At 39.9% G+C, this 21,510-nt stretch overlaps 3 protein-coding genes and 1 non-coding gene across 4 annotated transcripts; 2 read left to right on the forward strand and 2 right to left on the reverse strand.

Moving 5' to 3' along the window:
- Positions 1 to 8,199: 8,199 nt before the first annotated feature.
- LOC140861081 (uncharacterized) lies at positions 8,200 to 11,876 on the reverse strand. The gene is made up of 4 exons (XM_073264082.1): positions 10,359 to 11,876; positions 9,726 to 9,830; positions 9,437 to 9,596; positions 8,200 to 9,329 (listed from the first exon to the last, which is right to left on the reverse strand). The coding sequence occupies exons 1-4, from the start codon at positions 11,874 to 11,876 to the stop codon at positions 8,200 to 8,202; spliced, it is 2,913 nt and encodes a 970-aa protein (XP_073120183.1).
- Positions 11,877 to 12,020: 144 nt separating this feature from the next.
- On the reverse strand, positions 12,021 to 13,007 carry LOC140861082 (uncharacterized). The gene has a single exon (XM_073264084.1). The coding sequence runs from the start codon at positions 13,005 to 13,007 to the stop codon at positions 12,021 to 12,023; it is 987 nt and encodes a 328-aa protein (XP_073120185.1).
- On the forward strand, positions 12,469 to 12,575 carry LOC140869931 (small nucleolar RNA R71). Its single transcript, XR_012146920.1, has one exon. It is a non-coding gene; the product is annotated as a small nucleolar RNA R71 (small nucleolar RNA).
- A 1,504-nt stretch (positions 13,008 to 14,511) lies between the features above and the next one.
- Positions 14,512 to 20,478, forward strand: LOC140861083 (uncharacterized). Its single transcript, XM_073264085.1, has 3 exons — positions 14,512 to 15,098; positions 15,149 to 15,314; positions 20,350 to 20,478. The coding sequence occupies exons 1-3, from the start codon at positions 14,512 to 14,514 to the stop codon at positions 20,476 to 20,478; spliced, it is 882 nt and encodes a 293-aa protein (XP_073120186.1).
- The last annotated feature ends 1,032 nt before the right edge of the window (positions 20,479 to 21,510 follow it).

The following is a 21,510-nucleotide window of genomic DNA, read 5'->3' on the forward strand; positions in this document are numbered from 1 at the left end:
GAACGTCCCAATTTCTATGAAGGAAGAGAGTTAGGATATTCTGGTCTCCCCACCAACCGGGACTGTAAAAGTGGCCCGAACAGTAGAAGCTCCTCTCAAAGAACAGTTAGTAAGATGTTTGAAGGAAAACAAAGATGTTTTTGCATGAACCATCTCGGTTCTCTTGGGAGTGCAGAGAGAAGTAATGGAACATAAACTGAATGTCATGAAAGAATACCGACCTATCATCCAAAAGAAAAGACACTTCGGACCAAAGAAGGACGCCATAATTCAAGAACAAGTGGAAGAGCTACTGAAGGCTGGAAATATTCGAGAGATACACTTCCCGACATGGTTTTCAAACATAGTTCTGGTGCCCAAGTCCTCGGGCAAATGACACATGTGTGTATACTTTCGTGATTTGAACAAGGCATGTCCAAAGGATTGTCACCCATTACCCCAAATAGATTAACTTGTTGACTCTACAGCCGGGCATGAGCTATTATGTTTGTTGGACGACTACCAGGGATACCATCAAATTCCTTTGGCGAAGGAAGATCAGGACAAAGTGAGTTTTGTCACCTCCACCGAGACTTACTGTTATGTGGTAATGCCTTTTGGACTCAAAAATGCTGGTGCTACTTATCAAAGGTTAATGGACAAAGTGTTCAAGCAACAGATCGGGAAGAACATCGAAGTATACGTGGACGATATTTTGGTCAAGACCCGAACAGCTGAAGGATTCATCACCAACCTGAACCAGACATTCCGAACTCTGCGAGAGAATCGGTTGAAGTTAAATCCGAGAAAGTGCACATTTGGAGTACAAACTGGGAAATTCCTAGGTTATATGGTCACGAGGAGGGAAATCAAAGCCAATCTAGAGAAAGTACAAGCCATCATCTCCATGGGATCTCCTAAAAATATTCAAGAGGTACAAAGGCTATCTGTAAGGATTGCTGCTTTGGTCCGATTCATATTAAGGTCAGCGGATAAGAGTTTTCCTTTCTTCAAAGCACTTAGGAAAACAAAAAATTTTGAGTGGGATGAACAGAGTGAGCGAGCGAGCTTTCCAGGAACTGAAGACATAGTTGAAAGGTTTACCAGTACTGAACAAATCAGTCCAGGGGGAAGAACTTTTTGTTTATCTGTACGTCACTCAAAGAGGGGCTAGCTCGGTCCTGGTCAGGAAGGAGGGAATAAATCATTTGCTTGTGTACTTCGTCAGTCATGCCCTGAAGGGAGCGAAACTTAATTACATGACTTAAGAAAAGTTGGCCCTAGCCCTTGTCATCACGGCTAGAAAGTTGAGGCCCTACTTCCTATCACACCCGATCAGTGTCCTCACTAATAGTGTTTTGGAAAAAATTGCTGCCAACCCAGATGCATCAGGAAGACTTGTTAAGTGGGTCACCGAATTGAGCGAGTATGATATAAAGTTTGAACCCCGAGCTGCTATCAAAGCTCAAGCCTTAGCTGATTTTTTGGCAGAGACTGTACAATTAGAGCAGGAAGAGCAATGGAAAATATTTGTGGATGGATCATCTTGTCAGACAGGAAATGGGGTCGGGATTGTAATAATCTCACATTGGGGAGAAGAGACCGACATTTCAATAAGGTTGGATTTTCAGGCATCCAATAATGAATCAGAGTACGAAGCACTTCTGCTCGGACTTAAAGATGCCCAAAATCTTGGTGTTTCCCGGGCTATTCTCTACTCACACTCGCAATTGGCCATACAACAAAGTGATGGAAAATTTGAGATCAAGAATGATAAGATGTTGAAGTATGCCCGAACACTGGAAAAAGCTAAAGGCGAGTTTACCGAAATCACGATGGAATTAATCCTGCGCACTGAGAATGAGAAAGCTGATCACCTAGCTCGTCTGGCCAGTTCTATGGGAGAGCTGCCCGGGTCAGTACTGAAAGGGCAAAAATTGGTCTCTCAACTCGAAATTCTAGATGACATTGTAGCAGAAATGACTGAGGGAGATTGGAGGTATGACATACATAAATAATTGACTAAGAAAGAGCTCTCAGGAGATAATAAGAGAGCTAAGGAAATTAAGAGAAGAGATCTACGCTTTGTCATGATTGATCGGATCCTTTTCAAAAGGTCCTTCTCCCAAGATCTACTGAAATGTTTGGGACCGGACGAGGAAAACTATGTATTAAGGGAGATTGCTAGTGATACGGCGGTAGGTGCTGTTTTGAGTCAGAGGAAAAACAAGGTATTCCATACTATATACTATGCGAGTAAGACTTTAGATGAAGCTCAATTGAATTATGCAACAACTGAAAAAGAATTACTCGCTATAGTATTCGTGTTTGATAAGTTTCACTCCTACCTTGTTTTATCTAAAGTTGTTGTGTACACCGATCACTCGTCACTGAAATATTTACTTGACAAAAAGGATGCTAAGCCTAGATTGATTAGGTGGATATTACTGTTGAAAGAATTTGATCTGGAAATAAAAGATAAGAAGGGGGTAGAGAACGTAGTGGCGGATCACCTTTCTAGGCTTGAGTGTGTCAGTGAGGACACGGGGGAAAAAAATGGTGATATTATTTATTGGTTTCCGGATGAACAATTGTTTTCATTAAAAAATTGCCCATGGTATGCGAATTTTGCTAATTATCTGGTGACAGGCACACTTCCACCAAATTTGACATTTCACCAACGAAATTTTTTTTTATCTGATGTGAAATATTATTTTTGGGAGGAACCATATTTGTTTAAGATATGTGCAGATTCCATGATACGGCGATGTGTGCCAGAAGAAGAGATGCAACCAATCTTGAGCCACTGCCACGATCGAGAGGTTGGCGGTCACTTTGGACCGACAAAAACAGCGGCAAAGGTATTAGAATCTGGTTTTTATTGGCCTGCTGTTTTCAGGGATGCTCGTGCATATGTTATTGCATGTGATCGGTGTCAGCGCACAGGTAACATCTCTAATCGCAATGAAATGCCTTTAAACAATATTATGGAATGCGAGGTATTTGATGTATGGGGCATAGATTTTATGGGGCCATTTCCCATATCTTTCTTGAAAAAATATATTTTGGTGGCGGTTGAGTATGTGTCAAAATGGGTCGAAGCAGAGGCTTGTGCAACTCATGATGCTCATGTGGTGTTGAAATTTTTAAAGAAAAATATTTTTAATCGCTTTGGCACACCACGGGCGATCATTAGTGATGGTGGGACACATTTTTGCAACAAATTATTTGAAAAACTTTTGGCAAAATATGGTGTCACGCACAAGATCTCTACTACATACCATCCCCAGACTAGTGGGCAAGTGAAAGTGTCAAACCGTGAAATAAAAAGAATTTTGGAAAAAACGGTGAACACAAGTAGAAAAGATTGGTCCGTCAGGTTAGATGACGCCCTATGGGAATATCGCACTGCTTTCAAGACACCTATAGGCACTACACCTTATAGGTTACTTTTTGGTAAATCATGTCATCTGCCTGTTGAATTGGAGCATAAATCATATTGGGCGATTAAATCACTAAATTTTGATTTTGTAGCTGCAGGTGAAAAGAGACTATTAGAGTTGGCCCAGCTGGAAGAATTCCGTGATAAAGCATATGATCTGGCACTATCCTATAAAGAACGCACGAAAAGAAGTCATGACAAGCGCATCATGCAAAGAGAATTCAAAGAAGGAGACGCGGTGTTGCTTTTTAACTCAAGTTTGAGGTTGTTTCCAGGCAAGCTAAAATCGCAATGGTCTGGACCATTTGTCATTAAAAAAACCTACCCTTCCGGAGCAATTATGCTGACCGACTCCAAAGAGAAGAAGTTCACTGTCAATGCTCAACGCCTGAAGCACTACATGGGCGAGCACTTTGAGCCGAAAGTTGGAACAACTGTGTTCCAGTCAGAGACCGCATAAATCTAATTCTGACAAAGTCAAGCTCTAGACTATAAATTGAGAACTATCTCTTCATCCCCTATTTGTTATTTCAGTTGAACCTTTTATTACCGTTTCGTGTCATTTTATTTTTTTGATTTTGCTAAAAAAAAAAAAGTTTTGAAGGGCCCGGAGCACGCCTAGGCGGGATACTTCATCCGCCAGGGCGTGAATTTCACTGGTTTGAGTTTTTTTCATTCACGCTATAATGTGATGTTTCCTACGCTATAGCGTGAAAAGTTCGGGATTCCATTTTTTTTAAGTCACGCTATAGCGTGAACTTCATCACGCCGCGGCACGACAGATCTGCGGATTAAAAAATGCCGACCCCCTTTCATTTTCACTCACCCCTCTCTTAATTTCTCCCTTTTGTTCGAACCCTAAGCCCCTCCCATCTTAAAAATCCGTCGATTCACGCCCAAATCTCTCAAATTCTCAGGTTTCGATCGGTGAGGAAGCTCCAAGCGTCATTCCCTAACGCCTCGTCTCACTCCTAGAAGTCTAAAATGGTGCGAAAGGTCAAATTTCGAGACTCCAAGCTTCAATTTCTTCATGGGACCAAAAAGAGCTAAGGTTGGGGGTTCTTCATCATCTTCTTCATCAGTTATCGCGGGTAAGTTTGTTTCCCAAGAGGCCAAGAACCGGTATGATCATTCTAAGATTAATCGTACTCTATGGCCCGAGAGGGGCTTTCATTTGTCTACAAATTCTGGGATAGGGTGTTATATTCATGATATCATAGAAGATAGAAACTGGAACTTGTTTTGTGCTCAACCGAAAGCGGGAGTTATACCATTGGTCCGGGAGTTCTATGCCAATGCTAAAGAGGGCAAGGAACGGACGGTGTTTGTGAGAGTAAAGTGGGTGAATTATGGAGAGGCAACGATTAACGAGTTGTTTGGATTGCCCTAAGTTGATACGATTGAGTATGACGCACTTTGTGCGGAACCGGATAATATGGCGATTATGCGGGATTTAGCTCATGATGGGGTAATGTGGAGTGATCCCGTCAAATTTTTGAATTTTAAGGCCATGTATCTTAAGATTAAGCCGTCATTGTGGTATGTTTTTTTGGTTCGCCGGTTGATGCCCGTGTCCCATGTTAGCGAAGTTCATATGGATCGGGCAGTACTGTTGTTCGCAATTATGAAGGGAATGCCAATCAATGTTGGCCGCATTATCTCAAGCCAGATTCTACAATGCGCCAACAACCCAAAATCAAAGCTATTTTTCCCGACTATCATTACAGAGTTGTGCGCTTTGGCCAATGTTGACATGGGTGTGGATGATGAATGGATCCAACCGCTACAGGCCATCGACGAGAAGATATATGAGGGGATGAAGGACAATCGAACCAAGCTTAGAACTGGAGCGAGTTCTAGTTCCGAGCCACCTCAACCTCTGAAGAAGAAGACGAACAATGAGAAGGTGGATGATATTTGTGCATGGATTGCGCGTCAGGATGCATATCAGGCATATCGGAATGAATATGACCGGGTCAATGCCCAGTATATGATATCCACTGAGTCTATGACGCGTGACATTGTCACCCACTTTGATTTTGATGCTTCACGGTACCCGCATCCACCACTGTACCCACCGCCATTTGCTCACCCATCTGCATTGGGAGCACCACACACTGAGGAAGAAGGCGTCCCACCACCAGAACATGAAGAAGAGGAGGAGGATTGATCCACCGCCAGGGGAGTTTTGCTTTTATTTTCTTTTTGTTTTTATTTTTTGGTTTCTCGTTCTTGTGTTTTAGTTCGGTCACAGTGAGGACACTGCAGAGTCTTAGTATGAGGGGGACTCGTCGTGCGTTTGTGTTAGTTGTTTGTGTTGTTTATTTTTTTGCGTTTAGTTCATTTTGTTTAGTTGTCTCTGTTGCTTAGTTTGTTATGTGTTTAGTTGAAAAAAAAAAGAGAAGCCAGTGTTGATGTTGGATTGATGCGAATTTATTTTGAAAGTGTTGGTAATTGACAGACTAGCATCCTTGAAATTTTGAATCATGAAACCCACGAGTAGAGAGTGCACCTCCTTTTGCATGAATTGTTGTGAATAATGAAGTGTGTGGAGTGTGATGAACTGTTAAACTGGAGAAGCTCTTGTGACATTAGATACTTGCAGAAATCAAGCATGCATTCTCGGAACTTAGCTGACTGATATTGCCAAATAAATGTGTTGAAGCCGTTTAAACTCCTGAGTCTTTCATGAAAAAAAATATATATATAAAAAAGAGCCATCCCTGAGTTTCTTGGTTAGCTTAGTTGAAAAATAATGGAGTGTACCTTGCATAATCATTAAACTCCATTTGATAAATGTCTTTGGCTATTTTCTCTTTTACTCCTGTCCCAAACCAAATCTATATCCGATGAAGTACAGTGATGGTTTCTTGCAAAAAGAAACAGAGGATGGAGAAACTAAGGTGAGGGGCGGCCTAATGAAATTAATGAATTCGGAATTGAATTCGAGGCAAAAAGGTGGAAATGTAAAGTGTAGAGGATATCGGATGAAAAATCTGATTGTGTTAAATAATGGATGTTGTACCCTCTTCATTGTGCATATTCTTCCAATCTTTTATATCCCATACCCCAAGACAAATAATCACTTGTGTTCAGTCAGTGACGGTTGAAGAGATGCGTGTGGAAACTATACTTGTGTTGACATGTCACTTTAGCCATCTGGGGCAACTGGATTAGCACGAAATACATGACATTAGGATCAATATCACACACACACGTCCACTTCTCTCTCAAGGGTGTAATGTGAGAACTTTGTAGGGATGCATTGCTTGAGTTTAAATTGAAAAGAAAAAGAAAATGTTCACTGTCACTCTCCGAGGGTTTTCGGATTAAAATTATGTATTTTTGAACTGCAAGTTTGTGTTTTGGCTTTAACCTATTTTGCTCGGGGCGAGCAAAAGGCTAGTATGAGGGGGTTGATAGAACCCAAAAATGCATGCTAAGTTAGATTATTTTGGGTTCCATTGACCATGTGATTTGTGGTTTGTTTCGTGTTTCCGTTTAAAATTTGAGTTTTCAAGCTTTATATTATGCACTCATGCGTTTAAGTTGTTTTGTAGGAAAAAGACGGAAGACGGAGCTCGAAAAGTGCGGTGTTAAAGCTGGAGGCAGAGATTTTCACGCTATAGCCTGCCATATCCTGCGCCATGGCGTAAACCGTGGATTATGAAAAAAAAAAACAGAACTTTTCATGCTATGGCGTGATGTTTCCTCCGCCATAGCGTGAACTGGGAAAAAGTAAAGAATGGAAACAAAACTTTTCATGCCATAGCGTGACATTCTTAGGCCATGGCGCAGGTCGTTGAGTAAAAAAAGGAAAATTGCAAAGCAAGGACTCTTGGAGATAAATAGGGATTGATTTTTAAAATTTAAGGGGATCTTTTTTGCACATCTCTGGGCGGCTGAGATATCAAAAACTAGAGAAACGGAGCGGGAGGAGTGAAGAACAATCGTGAAGCAATTTCTCCTCTTCTTCTTAAATTCTTTTCTGTTATTTTTGTTTTGAAGAAAACATTTTGATGTTAGTTATGAGTTTTATTTGTAGCTAAACCTCTTGTGTTGAGATTTAGGGGATCCGACCCCAGTTGTCGACTCACGAATATTGGTTTTTGACTTCTAATGAATGTTTAATTATGCTATTGATTTGTTTTGCATTGTTGGAGCGTAGCTAACTCTCTCAATATTTCTATATCATATTTTATTTCGAAAGAAAATTTCATGATAGGAACAAATAGCATGATTCATGGATCTATAATTTACATAGACATATGAAATTGGGTACATGTTGATAGTGATAGTCCAGTAGATCGAAAGCTAAGGGATTCCACAAGTTGTGAATGCAATCATCTATGATAAATAATTGAAGACATTTGATTATTTCATAGCATCGAATTAGTTTAGCATAACTTGAAAGAATATGTTAATGAATTAGGGAATCTTGTCAAAAACGTGAATTGGTTGTTGGAAGCAATTTTCAGATTCGACTAGGGGAAGGTGACCCGACAATCTCAACATTATCTCCATCATTTGAATTTAATTCACTAAGATTGATTCAATTCTAGATTTTTATTTATTTCTGAGTTTGTTAATTCTCTTGTCATTAAGTAGTTAATAAAAACAATACTCATTTTTCGTAAAAGTGAAATAAGGATTAGTATTTAGGTAGAAGTTGTGCACTAGTCCCTGTGGACGATACTCATATTCACATATTATATTATAATTTGCATCGTGCACTTGTGATTATCTCGAGCTTGCGAGATATAATTATTTTCTGAGATTCATAGTGCAAGTAAAGCTCGATCAAGTTTTTGGTTACCAAAAAGTAACCTATAAGGTGTAGTGCCTATAGGTGTCTTGAAAGCAGTGCGATATGCCCATAGGGCGTCATCTAACCTGACAGACCAATATTTTCTACTTGTGTTCACCGTTTTTTCCAAAATTCTTTTTATTTCACGGTTTGACACTTCCACTTGCCCACTGGTCTGGGGATGGTACGAAGTAGAGATCTTGTGCGTGACACCATATTTTGCCAAAAGTTTTTCTAATAATTTGTTGCAAAAATGTGTCCCACCATCACTAATGATCGCCCGTGGTGTGCCAAAGCGATTAAAAATGTTTTTCTTTAAAAATTTCAACACCACATGAGCATCATTAGTTGCACAAGCCTCTGCTTCGACCCATTTTGACACATAGTCAACCGCCACCAAAATATATTTTTTCAAGAAAGATGTGGGAAACGGCCCCATAAAATCTATGCCCCATACATCAAATACCTCGCATTCCATAATATTGTTTAAAGGCATTTCATTGCGATTAGAGACGTTACCTGTGCGCTGACACCGATCACATGCAATAACATATGCACGAGCATCCCTAAAAACAACAGGCCAATAAAAACCAGATTCTAATACCTTTGCCGCTGTTTTTGTCGGTCCAAAGTGACCGCCAACCTCTCGATCGTGGCAGTGGCTCAAGATTGGTTGCATCTCTTCTTCTGGCACACATTGCCGTATCATGGAATCTGCACAGATCTTAAACAAAAATGGTTCCTCCCAAAAATAATATTTCACATCAGATAAAAATTTCTTTCGTTGGTGAAATGTCAAATTTGGTGGAAATGTGCCTGTCACCAGATAATTAGCAAAATTCGCATACCATGGGCAATTTTTTAATGAAAACAATTGTTCATCCGAAAACCAATCATCAATATCACCATTTTTTTCCCCCGTGTCCTCACTGACACACTCAAGCCTAGAAAGGTGATCCGCCACTATGTTCTCTACCCCCTTCTTATCTTTTATTTCCAGATCAAATTCTTGCAACAGTAATATCCACCTAATCAATCTAGGCTTAGCATCCTTTTTGGCAAGTAAATATTTCAGTGCCGAGTGATCGGTGTACACAACAACTTTAGATAAAACAAGGTAGGAGTGAACTTATCAAACGCGAATACTATAGCGAGTAATTCTTTTTCAGTTGTTGCATAATTCAATTGAGCTTCATCTAAAGTCTTACTCGCATAGTATATAGTATGGAATACCTTGTTTTTCCTCTGACCCAAAACAGCACCTATCGCCGTATCGCTAGCATCGCACATTACCTCGAATGGAAGATCCCAATCAGGAGCTACCAACACAGGAGCTGTCACCAGTCGCTCCTTCAAGATCTCAAATGCCTGCACACAATTATAATTAAAGTCAAACGGTACATCTTTCATTAGTAAAGAGGATAGGGGTTTAGCAATTTTAGAAAAATCTTTGATAAAACGCCGGTAGAAACCAGCGTGCCCTAAGAAACTTCTCACTCCCTTAATAGATGTTGGTGGAGGTAGATTTTTTATGACTTCCACTTTTGCTTTATCCACCTCCATTCCCTGTTCAGAAATTTTGTGCCCAAGCACAATGCCTTCCTGTACCATTTTATAACACTTTTCTCAATTCAAAACCAATTTAGTTTTCTCACATCGTAATTGCACCAAATGCAAATTTTTCAGACAATCATCAAAAGAAGATCCAAAAATAGAAAAGTCATCCATAAATATCTCTAGGAAATTCTATGTCATGTCATGAAAAATAGCAGTCATACATCTTTGAAAAGTGGCGGGTGCATTACACAATCCAAACGGCATCCGCCTATACGCAAAAGTACCATAAGGGCAAGTGAAAGTTGTTTTCTCTTGGTCTTCTGGTGCAATCATGATTTGATTATATCCCGAATACCCATCTAGAAAGCAATAAAATTCATGACCCGACAATCGCTCAAGCATTTGATCAATGAAGGGGAGGGGAAAATGATCCTTACGGGTGGCGTCATTCAACTTCCTATAATCAATGCACACACGCCAACCCGTAACCGTTCTAGTGGGTATCAACTCATTTTTGTCATTTTTTATCACAGTTATACCACCTTTATTAGGAACACATTGTATAGGACTCACCCATGCGCTGTCAGAAATAGGATAGATGATACCTGCGTCCAAGAGTTTAATGGTTTCAGCTTTTACTACCTCTTGCATCTTCGGGTTCAGCCTCCGCTGAGGTTCAACCACAGAAGAGTACTTATCCTCCATCAAAATTTTGTGCATGCAAATCGATGGATTGATTCCCTTAATGTCAGCCACTTTCCATGCGAAGGCTCTCTTATGCTCCTTTAAGATGTGTACCAACTTTTCCTCCATCACACCTGTAAGACAAGAAGAAATAATAACAGGTAAATTATTATCATCACCCAAATAAACATATTTTAGATGTGAAGGTAAAGGTTTGAGTTCTAGAGTAGGTGGTGCATCTATGCTTGGTTGTTGAAGGACTAAATCCTGCCTATCTCCCAATTCTTTGAGTATGAATCGCACTTGCTTCTTCAATGGAGGATTAGCAGTAAAATATGCAATGATATTTTTCCTCTCTTCATCAAAGTCATCCTCACATCCATCATTTATAAGTGCAACTTCTAAAGGGTCTTTTAACTCATCTTGCACAAAATTATGAACAAGTGAATCCAATACATCAATTTTAAAACAATCATTATTGTGCAGTGTGTGCTTTAGTGCATTAAAAACATCAAAAGTGATTTCCTCCTCTCCTACTCTCAATAACAACTTCCCTTTTTGCACGTCAATTAGGGCTTTTCCAGTCGCCAGAAAAGGTCTGCCCAAGATCAATGGCATATCCAGGTCCTCCTCCATGTCAAGCACCACAAAATCTACTGGGAAAATAAATTTGTCCACTTTAACCAGCACATTTTCAATTATTCCTCGTGGATACTTTATGGATCTATCTGCCAGTTGCAGAGAAACTCTTGTAGGCTTTGGTTCTCCCATTCCAAGCTTCCTAAACACAGAAAATGGCATCAAGCTAATGCTGGCACCCAAATCACAAAGAGCCTTATGAAAAACCACATCACCAATCATGCAAGGGATAGAAAAACTCCCTGGATCTTTCAACTTCGGTGGAATTTTGTTTTGCACTAATGAAGAACAATTCTCAGTTAAGTTGACCATGGCACGCTCCTCTATTTTTCTCTTGCCTGCTAAGATTTTCTTCAAAATTTTTGCATAACTAGGCATTTGCAACAATGCATCAGCAAAAGGTATATTAATATGTAACTTCTTAAACACCTCAAGAAATTTTGAAAATTGCGAATCAAGTTTCGCTTTCTTCAGTGCTGCAGGAAACGGAGGTGGAATAACAATATTAGATTTTGATAAGGGTGATTGTGTAGAGTCAGATGACTTACCTGTAGATGGCTCTTTCTCACCCTCCTTCTTTTTCTCTTTGTGCTCCAACTCCTTGGTTTCCAGTTTCTTCCCACTTCGCAACTCTACGGCCTTTAATTGCTCCTTTGGATTAGTCTCAGTGTCACTTGGCAAAGTTCCTGGCTCTCGATTTGACATCCTCTTTGCCAGCTGCCCTATTTGATTTTCCAAACTTCTTATAGTTGCGTCTTGGTTCTGCATTCGAGTCTTAGTGGATGATATAAAATTTTGCATCATTTGCTCTAAACTGGACTTCTCCTCTTGAGGTTGCTTCACAGAATTTTGATTTTGATATGGCCTAGACTGATTGTTTTGACCACCCCAAGAAAAATTCGGATGTTTCCTCTACCCCGGATTATATGTATTTGAATACGGGTCAAACCTGGGGCGATTTTGGCTTCCCACATGATTCACTGGTGCCTCATCCTGCACATAAAAAGGATTACCAATTTGACAATCTTTAGTGAAATGCTCACCTTGGCACCTATCGCAGAACACCTCCTGAATATGCATCGCAGAATTTCCTAAGCTCAATCCATCAATCTTCTTATTCATAGCCTCCAGTTGTGCTGTCATCGAAGTGAATGCATCCACTTGATGAATTCCTGCTGATTTTTGCATCATGCTCCTCTCAGATTGAGGTTGATAGCTACTAGAGGCCATTTCCTCAAACAGTTCATAACCATCTTCCGGCGATTTTCGCAAAAGATTCCCACCTGCAGCTGCATCCAACATAGTACGATTTGCAGATAGTAAACCATAATAGAAAGTTTGTACCACAAGCCAATCAGGCAACTGATGATGTGGGCATCGCCTTAGCATATCTTTGTAGCGCTCCCATACTTCATACAACGACTCTTGTTCCCCTTGAGCAAACATAGTGATGTCGGTTCTCAGCTTCATGGACTTCGAGGGAGGAAAGTACTTAGTAAGGAACGCTTTAGCCAAATCTCCCCATGTTATGATAGAACCTGCAGGTAAACTATTCAACCACGATTTAGCTTTGTCTCTTAATGAAAAAGGAAATAAACGTAGATGAATAGCGTCATCAAAAACTTCCTGTTGTTTGAAAGTATCACAGATTTCCAAGAAGTTTTCAATATGAGCATTAGGATCATCAATGATAGATCCACCGAATTGGACTGTGTTCTGGATCATCTGGATGATTGCTGGCTTTATCTCATACTGATTTGCTATCATTGTTGGTCTAACGATACTCGGTCGAACATCCTCAATAGTTGGTATACCACAATCCATCATGGATCTATACACAGGTGGATTATTAGCTTCGCCATCACCGTTATTGATGCGTGGTAGTTCGTTTTCTGCCATCTCAGCTCGTTGTTGTCTTCGTCTCTTTCGAAAGGTTCTCTCGATTTCTGGATCAAAGGGTACAAGTTCTGAGCGCAAGGATGGTAGCATGCACCACTAGAAAATCCTGAAAAGGTAAAATGGATAATTCGTGAGAATATGAAGTGAAATTAAAGAAGATATCTAAGCAAAAAATTGTAAATCAAAAGTCCCCGGCAACGGCGCCAAAAACTAGATCGAGCTTTACTTGCACTATGAATCTCAGAAAATAATTGTATCTTGCAAGCTCGAGATAATCGCAAGTGCACGATGCAAATTATAATATAATATGTGAATATGAGTATCGTCCACAGGGAGTAGTGCACAACTTCTACCTAAATACTAATCCTTATTTCACTTTTACGAAAAATGAGTATTGTTTTTATTAACTACTTAATGACAAGAGAATTAACAAACTCAGAAATAAATAAAAATCTAGAATTGAATCAATCTTAGTGAATTAAATTCAAATGATGGAGATAATGTTGAGATTGTCGGGTCACCTTCCCCTAGTCGACTCTGAAAATTGCTTCCAACAACCAATTCACGTTTTTGACAAGATTCCCTAATTCATTAACATACTCTTTCAAGTTATGCTAAACTAATTGATGCTATGAAATAATCAAATGTCTTCAATTATTTATCATAGATGATTGCATTCACAACTTGTGGAATCCCTTAGCTTTCGACCTACTGGACTATCACTATCAACATGTACCCAATTTCATATGTCTATGTAAATTGTAGATCCATGAATCATGCTATTTGTTCCTATCATGAAATTTTCTTTCGAAATAAAACATGATATATAAATATTGAGAGAGTTAGCTACGCTCCAACAATGCAAAACAAATCAATAGCATAATTAAACATTCATTAGAAGTCAAAAACCAATATTCGTGAGTCGACAACAGGGGTCGGATCCCCTAAATCTCAACACAAGAGGTTTAGCTACAAATAAAACTCATAACTAACATCAAAATGTTTTCTTCAAAACAAAAATAACAGAAAAGAATTTAAGAAGAAGAGGAGAAATTTTTTCACGATTGTTCTTCACTCCTCCCGCTCCGTTTCTCTAGTTTCTGATATCTCAACTGCCCAGAGATGTGCAAAAAAGATCCCCTTAAATTCTAAAAATCAATCCCTATTTATCTTCAAGAGTCCTTGCTTTGAAATTTTTCTTTTTTTACTCAACGACCTGCGCCATGGCCTAAGAATGTCACGCCATAGCGTGAAAAGTTCTGTTTTCTTTTTTCATAATCCACGGTTTACGCCATGGCGCAGGATATGGCAGGCTATAGCGTGAAAATCTCTGCCTTCAGCTTTAACACCGCACTTTTCGAGCTCCGTCTTCCGTCTTATTCCTACAAAACAACTTAAACGCATGAGTGCATAATATAAATCTTGAAAACTCGAATTTTAAACGGAAACACGAAACAAACCATAAATCACATGGTCAATGGAACCCAAAATAATCTAACTTAGCATGAATTTTTGGGTTCTATCAGAGATCCACGAAGGGTGCTGTGGAAATCACTTAGACAGTATAGCCTTAGTCAGAAAAGCCCTTCTAGCTGGTTTATTCTGGCCCACTATGCAAAAAGTGGCGTTCGCCCTAATCTACACATGCTATAATTACCAAAGGCCTGCCAATTTACAATTGAGCCTGGCGGAATTCATGAAGGTGGTCATGGATGCTTGCCCTTTCGACCAATGGGGAATGGATATTGTCGGAACATTATCTATCAGCACGGGACAAAGAAATTTTCTACTGGTGGCAGTTGACTATTTTTCTAAGTGGGTGGAGGCAAAGCCCCTAGCCAAGATCATAGAAAGAAAAGTGTTGAGTTTCTTATGGAAGAACATTGTGTGTAGGTTTGGGATTCCACGTCGCTTGATATCAGACAATGAGAGACAATTTTGTGGATCCAAAGTCCGAGCCTGGTGCGAGGAAATGAAAATTGAACAGGTATTTACATCTGTCGCTTACCCACAAGGGAATGGCCAGGTGGAAGTCACCAATATAACAATAGTACAAGCACTCAAACCACGTCTGGATACTGCAAAAGGAAAGTGGGTGGACGAGCTTTCATATGTAATTTGGTATATAAGACCACTACTAGGTCCGGGTCGGGGGAGACCCCTTACAACATGGTGTATGGAACGGAATCAGTCCTTCCAGCTGAAATAGGGCAAGAGAGTGCGCGGATAATAGCATATGGAGAAAACAACAAAGAATTAAGGGCAATGGATTTGGACTTGGTGGAGGAAAGTAGAGTCCGAGAAGCAGTAAGAATGGCAGCATACCAAAAAATAATGACCCGAGTTTAAAAAAAAAGAGTTCATCCCAAGATTTTTCAAGAAGAGGATTTGTTTATGAGGAAAATCCAGCACCATGGAGAAAGGGAGAAGCTGGATGCTAAGTACGAAGGACTCTTCAAAGTTACTTCTCGAACAATAATTTTGTTGTTATCCAAATTATTGGTTATCTTTCTAAATTATTAATAAAATAGACCCGTTCCGGTCACATATGCCTCCATCAAAAGCCCGACCAGTTTGGCAATGTGTAAGCCCACGCTACTCGTGGCCTCCATCAAAAGCCCAACCTTTTCGAAAATGTGTAAGCCCACGCCAGTCGTGGCCTCCATCAAAAACCTGACCCGTTCGGCAATGTTTAAGCCCACCTCCATCAAAAGCCCGACCAGTTTGGCAATGTGTAAGCCCACTGTAGTGACCCGTACCTGGAATTAACGATTAATGAGTAATTAATCATGTAATCATGTTTAGATTAAGTAAAACATGGTTAAGAAATTCCAAATGGATTAACGGAGTCCGAAAATGGATTGAGAACACTCGAAAATGATCGGGATGATTCCGAGTCTTAGACAGGATCGAAGGCTCCAAACTTGAGTTTGGGTGATCCGAAGTGTCAAAGTTCGGAGGGCCTGAGGTTGTTCGAGAGGGTGAAGTTCAGACGATCCGAAGAGGGATCGAACAGCCCGATCTCCATCAGATAAGATAAGACAAGGAAATTGTGTGATTGGACAAAAATAGAGTTCGGACGATCCGAAGTGATGGATCGGACGGTCCGAACAGTGCCTCGGCCAGGGTGTCCGAAGGAGTGAATTCATGAATGACGTAATATCGGGATCGGATGATCCGAAGTCCCGATCGGACGGTCCGAAGTGCTATCAGGTGACACTTGTCATGCATGCAGAGTTCGGACGGTCCGCATGTGTTCTATAAATATGAGGTCCGAGCTCCTCATTCGTGCAAATTCAGAATTCCTCTCCTTCGCCCACGTGGCTCTATTTTAGGGCTTTGGGCACTCTTATTTTAGAGTTGGAGTAGGAAATATACTTTAGTATAGTCAGACAGTGTCTGACATAGTAGCGGAGCAGTGCTCGTGTAGCGGATCCGTGCTCGAGGCTGTGAAGCTGCAGCAGGGGTGTGCCCCTAATTGCGGGATAATGGTCATCAGCGGGCTAAAGACGGACGCAGGTATAGCTATGGTCTCCTTAAATTATTTAGGAGCATACAATAGCTTAGTTAAGGCTTTTGGAACTTAATGAATGATGCATGAGTATTTGCATTGTAGAGTTGATGATAGGCTTGGAACCTAGAGTGAGACTGCTAGGACTGCCTGTAGTAAGGCACGTAAGTACTGACTGATATGCCCAGCATTATATATATTGTATGTGTTGTGAGTATGTGCTATATGTTTTACCATCTCTTACAGCTTTAGCACATGCATTTTTTTACGGTAGACTGCATCTGGTATGATGTGAGTCATGACAGTTTCCATCAGTGAGGCGTTACTTCCTGTGGACTCGTGTCTGGGGACGTTCAGCCCCTGGTTTTGCTATCACTAGGAGCGACCACGAAGGTGGAGTAGACTCTATAGTTGATAGGTGAATATAGGAGCGGCACCACGGACTTGCCATCCGATATTGCCCTGTATATTCATGGAGTCTCTAAGTACTGCTTTACCCTCATTTTAAATACACTTATAAGCTGCATATATTTTATATATCATTTCTTCCGTATTGATTTTAGAGCTCACGTCCAGTATTTTCTGTATGTTTGGACACCCCATTCGATGGGACAGGTGTAGGTGTAGGATTGAGCACCCGGAATCTGGAGAGGCCAGCGACCTTGAAGACAACAGGATTAGCTGTAGGTTTTATTTAAGATAATTTGATTGAGTTGTACAATCGAATTTGTTTAACCGGTTTTATTCTGTCGGTCTGCTTTTATTTAAGTCTTCCGCAGTGATTTATTTAATGCATGCTTAATTATGCTCTAAACTCTGATTAGATAGTGGATCCGGGTTGGGTCTCTACATTTATTGGTATCAGAGCGGCATGCAAAGAGACTTGAGATATAGTACTGAGACTTTGGATTATCCTTGTAGGATTGGTGAGACCTAACGAAGGATGATTTGATTCTTCATTTCCAAGGTTTGCGGCAGAAGTCTTTACTATAAGGAATGCAACAGTGATGAGAACACCAGTAGTAGCATATCGATGGATAGGTTGACTGCTGTGGGCGGTTTATCATTCGATGCATTGGAATGCTGATCGAAGAACATATGGATTCCAGCCAGGGAAGCCTAGAAGAGGAGAACGAGTATATCGCGTCAGATACCTCTGAGGACTTTTTGGAATGAATGGTTTGTAATAACCCATGTGGTTCCAGTCCGAAGAGATTCTCCACTCGTAGTTGGAGAGATTGTCATAAAGACCTTCACCAGGGATTGCCTCAAGTGGCTATGGTATGACTGGTTTTGAAGGTAAGGTATTTAAACTCATGCAAAACATGGTTTTTCCGGTATGCATGTATCAATGCTTTTGGTAGGCGCATGGGAAACTTCATGTTCAAAAGCATGATATGAATACAAGAAGAACGCTGATGGTAGATCGTGAGCAGAAGAGGTCAACTGACAGGCATTGATGCAGAACATAGTTGGTTAGCCAGCACGGATCATTTCTCCGGATGTCTTTGCAGGAGTATGGGTAGAGAGATTTGGTCAGGAGTATGCTAGCATTGATGCGTGTGTTGATTAGAAGCTTCATGCTCAAAAAATGAAGACTAGTACGATGATTTTAAAATACTGTATTGTTGTAGTGTAAACAATATTTCAGTTGTAATGAATCATCATACTTTGGTTGTATCATTTCAAGTTAATGGTTGTACATTTTCATTTGTATTTTTAATACTAAATGTATTACATGAGATTGTAATAAAAAAATTGTACATAACTTGAAGTAATGATACATGTATTATTTATCCAGCAATTATGAATGATTTCAAGTGATTTTGCTAAGATTGGCATTGTTTTAGTTGATTAGTGTTCAACTATTGTAGCTCATGGGTTTTGAGTAAGCCATATGTAACTGTTTGACTTGTGGTTAATCTAGGTGTTTTCCTAGGATTGACCTAGTTAGTCAGCATGCTGAGTTAGTGCCAGTGATGAGGTTATTCATATAGAGGCATGGGACATGAGTTTTTTTCTAAGTTGTTTCCTTAGAACATTAGTCTGTTAACCTTCGTAGGTTGAGACTTGTGATGATGGGTTTTTCATCAAGATGTCAGGTCTAGTATATGCCGAGAGTTGTGGATTATGACCATGACTAGACATGATGGGACGCGACCCTATGCTAGTGTTACTCTTGGAGTCTTTGTACTTTAGAGGTTGCTTGGAAGCCTTTGTGCTTCAGGGGATGACGGTGGAAAGACTACTTAGTCTAGAGTTTTGGTAACAGTCACAACAGGGTATGACCGTGGTTTGGATATCGAGCTTGATATCAGTGGGTTTAAGGTATCGTCTGATTCTGTCAGAGATAGTAGGTTGATTTTTCTGCTGTGAGAACCAGTCTTGGAGGGATTTTCTTGACAAGTGTGTACTTTGAGACCTAGTAGATACTGCTAGATGGATCGATCCAGTCGGTAGACGGATCTCTACCAGTGATGACTAGGGATTGTCATTAGAGTTATTATTAGGGTTTCCTTGTGATAAGATTTATCCGAGATACTGGATGGGATGATGTTTCGAGACTTTGACTCGAATAGGCGAATTGCACCGTGATGATTGATTTTATCATTAATGGATTATATCAGATGTTAAGGATTGTACATAACTATTTGAGATGCAAGGAAAGCATGGCCTATACCCGTGAAGCCTTGGTGGTTGTCCAGGTGGGTTATCGTGGTAAGCTACCTCAGTCTTGAATTGTTGCACAATCTTAACGAGGGATATAATCAGGAGCGTGTCCGGAGATTTTGGGAATCTTTGGGATTATTTAGGTATAATTTTGGACTTGATTAGCCATGGTATTCAATGTGAATGAATGAGGCAATGGATATTGAGTTCAGTGATTGTGCTAAGTATTGTCTGATGTTTCCAAAAATAAGTGTAGGATTTTTCGTGAGATGAAAATGATCTAGGTTGATAGATCACGAGCATTTTTTGGGTTTAGTTCGCCTTAATATCCGATTCCAGTGTATGAGGAAGCTATCAGTAGTAAGTAGGGCTGGAAAAAAAACACAAAAATCTCGACCCTTCCCGATTCCCATCTCGAGCCCAACCCAAAAATTTCCCGACCCGAAATGTCGAGATTTCTCCCATTCTGATCAGTATCGGGAGAAGGATCGGGAAAATAATTTTCACCCAACGGAAATCCTGACCCGACCCGACTCTATTAATAATATTATTTTTTATATTAATAATTTTATTTTTAATTTTTTTTAGTCAAATTAGGGTAAATCTTCAGCTTTTCATATACCTTACCGCCGCCTTCAAAAGAATGAATGGGAAAATCTCACGCTTTCATGTTTTTCTGCTGCAACTTTTTATTAAGATCCCTTAAGGTAAGAACAAATTCAGAATTTGAATCCTCAACTGTAACTTCATCTTATTATTCAAGCACTTCTCGTTCTCAAGCTCTTGCTTGACATTTTCATTACGTCCACTGAAAAGAAATACATCTCTGTATTATTTAACAAGCAAAACACTATAGAGCTGTCTTTATCCTGATTTTTCTTTTAGGTTGGGGAAGGAAATGACACCTTTTTTTTAATTAAAAAAACTTCTTGCTGATTATCTAAAATCATGTTCTCAATATTGTAGAATTCAAATTCCCAGAGTCTATTGTTGATTCGTATCATCTCCATTATCAAAATTCTTGTACTCCGATTCACAAGTTTGGGGGGGTTGTCCATGAGTTGGAGATTCGGACAAAATGTTCCAGATTTCTTAGTATGCTTGACTTCCCTGTAGCATTTACAAATTGACAATTTTTAATGATCTAGTTACTTGCTTTAGGTTTGTGATATACTTGAGGAGAAGCCATTGATGTCTAGGAGTGAAAATGATGCGGGTGAGCCTCCTTGGGTGGCTTCTTCATGGTTGCGACATTTTGCTTTAAGTGCATCCATGATCCATCTTCTCTAACCCAAGGAAAGAAAGGATATGGTTCTGTGGAAAAATGTATGAATATTTTTTGGGTTAACTATGGGTTTGATTTCTCCTAATATATAGCTCTTTTCGTACATAAAATGGTTCATCTTCAACATTTTACATTTTGATGAGGACTTGGGTTGTTGACATTCTGCTTTAAGTGCATTCATGATCCATCTCTTGTTTAAGGTAAGCCATCTGCTCAGATATTTTTTGTCTTTTCTTGCTCTCCTTGATGATTTGCTACCCAAGGGACTGTGCTTCCATTTCGGCAACTTCTGCCTTTCTTTGATGGGGACTTGATTTTTTAGACTACATCTTCATTATATATACTCATGTGCGTACCAATCATGTATTATTTTTTTCGTTTTTTATTGGAAATTATGATTAAAACCTTGGGAATATAGTTTTAGATTTTGGCATATGTATTCAAATTTTGGTTTTGAATACATTAGATTTTGTTAAAATTTACACATTTAGATTCAAAATTATATATATATATATATAATTTTTGTGTTGGAGCTTGACAACATCTACGTCAAAGTACGACTTTTATTTGGGATATAGCTTCCCGACCCAACGGGATTCCGAACATTCGGGTCCCGACATTTTCGGGTGCGGGATCGGGAGAAAAAAAAATATCTCAATTCTTATCGGGACGAGAATCGGGTAAGGGGGTTACGGGACGGGTCCCAACCCGATCCCACCCCTAGTAGTAAGGCACGAGATGGTGTCAATAGACTACTAATAGCTATTGTGTGGTTATCAGGGTATAGGTGTGTTGAACCAGAATGATTTGGGTATTCCAAGTGTGGGGAATAGCAAAATTTTGGCAGCCGAGTCAAGAGTATTGATCGAGCCACATAGGTGTTGAGGATCAGTGGTAGTCCGATTTGAGTTTTACTGTCGAGCTAAGTGTGAGCCACAATAGAATTGACGGGGTCGATTAGTTGAGCCCAATTTGTGAAGATCAGGGCGTAGCAATTAAGAAATACTTGGGATAGTATTTTGTCGTGTAATGCTTAA

The sequence above is a fragment of the Henckelia pumila genome, chromosome 4 (assembly GCF_033568475.1).
Source record: "Henckelia pumila isolate YLH828 chromosome 4, ASM3356847v2, whole genome shotgun sequence".
Taxonomy (NCBI): Eukaryota; Viridiplantae; Streptophyta; class Magnoliopsida; order Lamiales; family Gesneriaceae; genus Henckelia; species Henckelia pumila.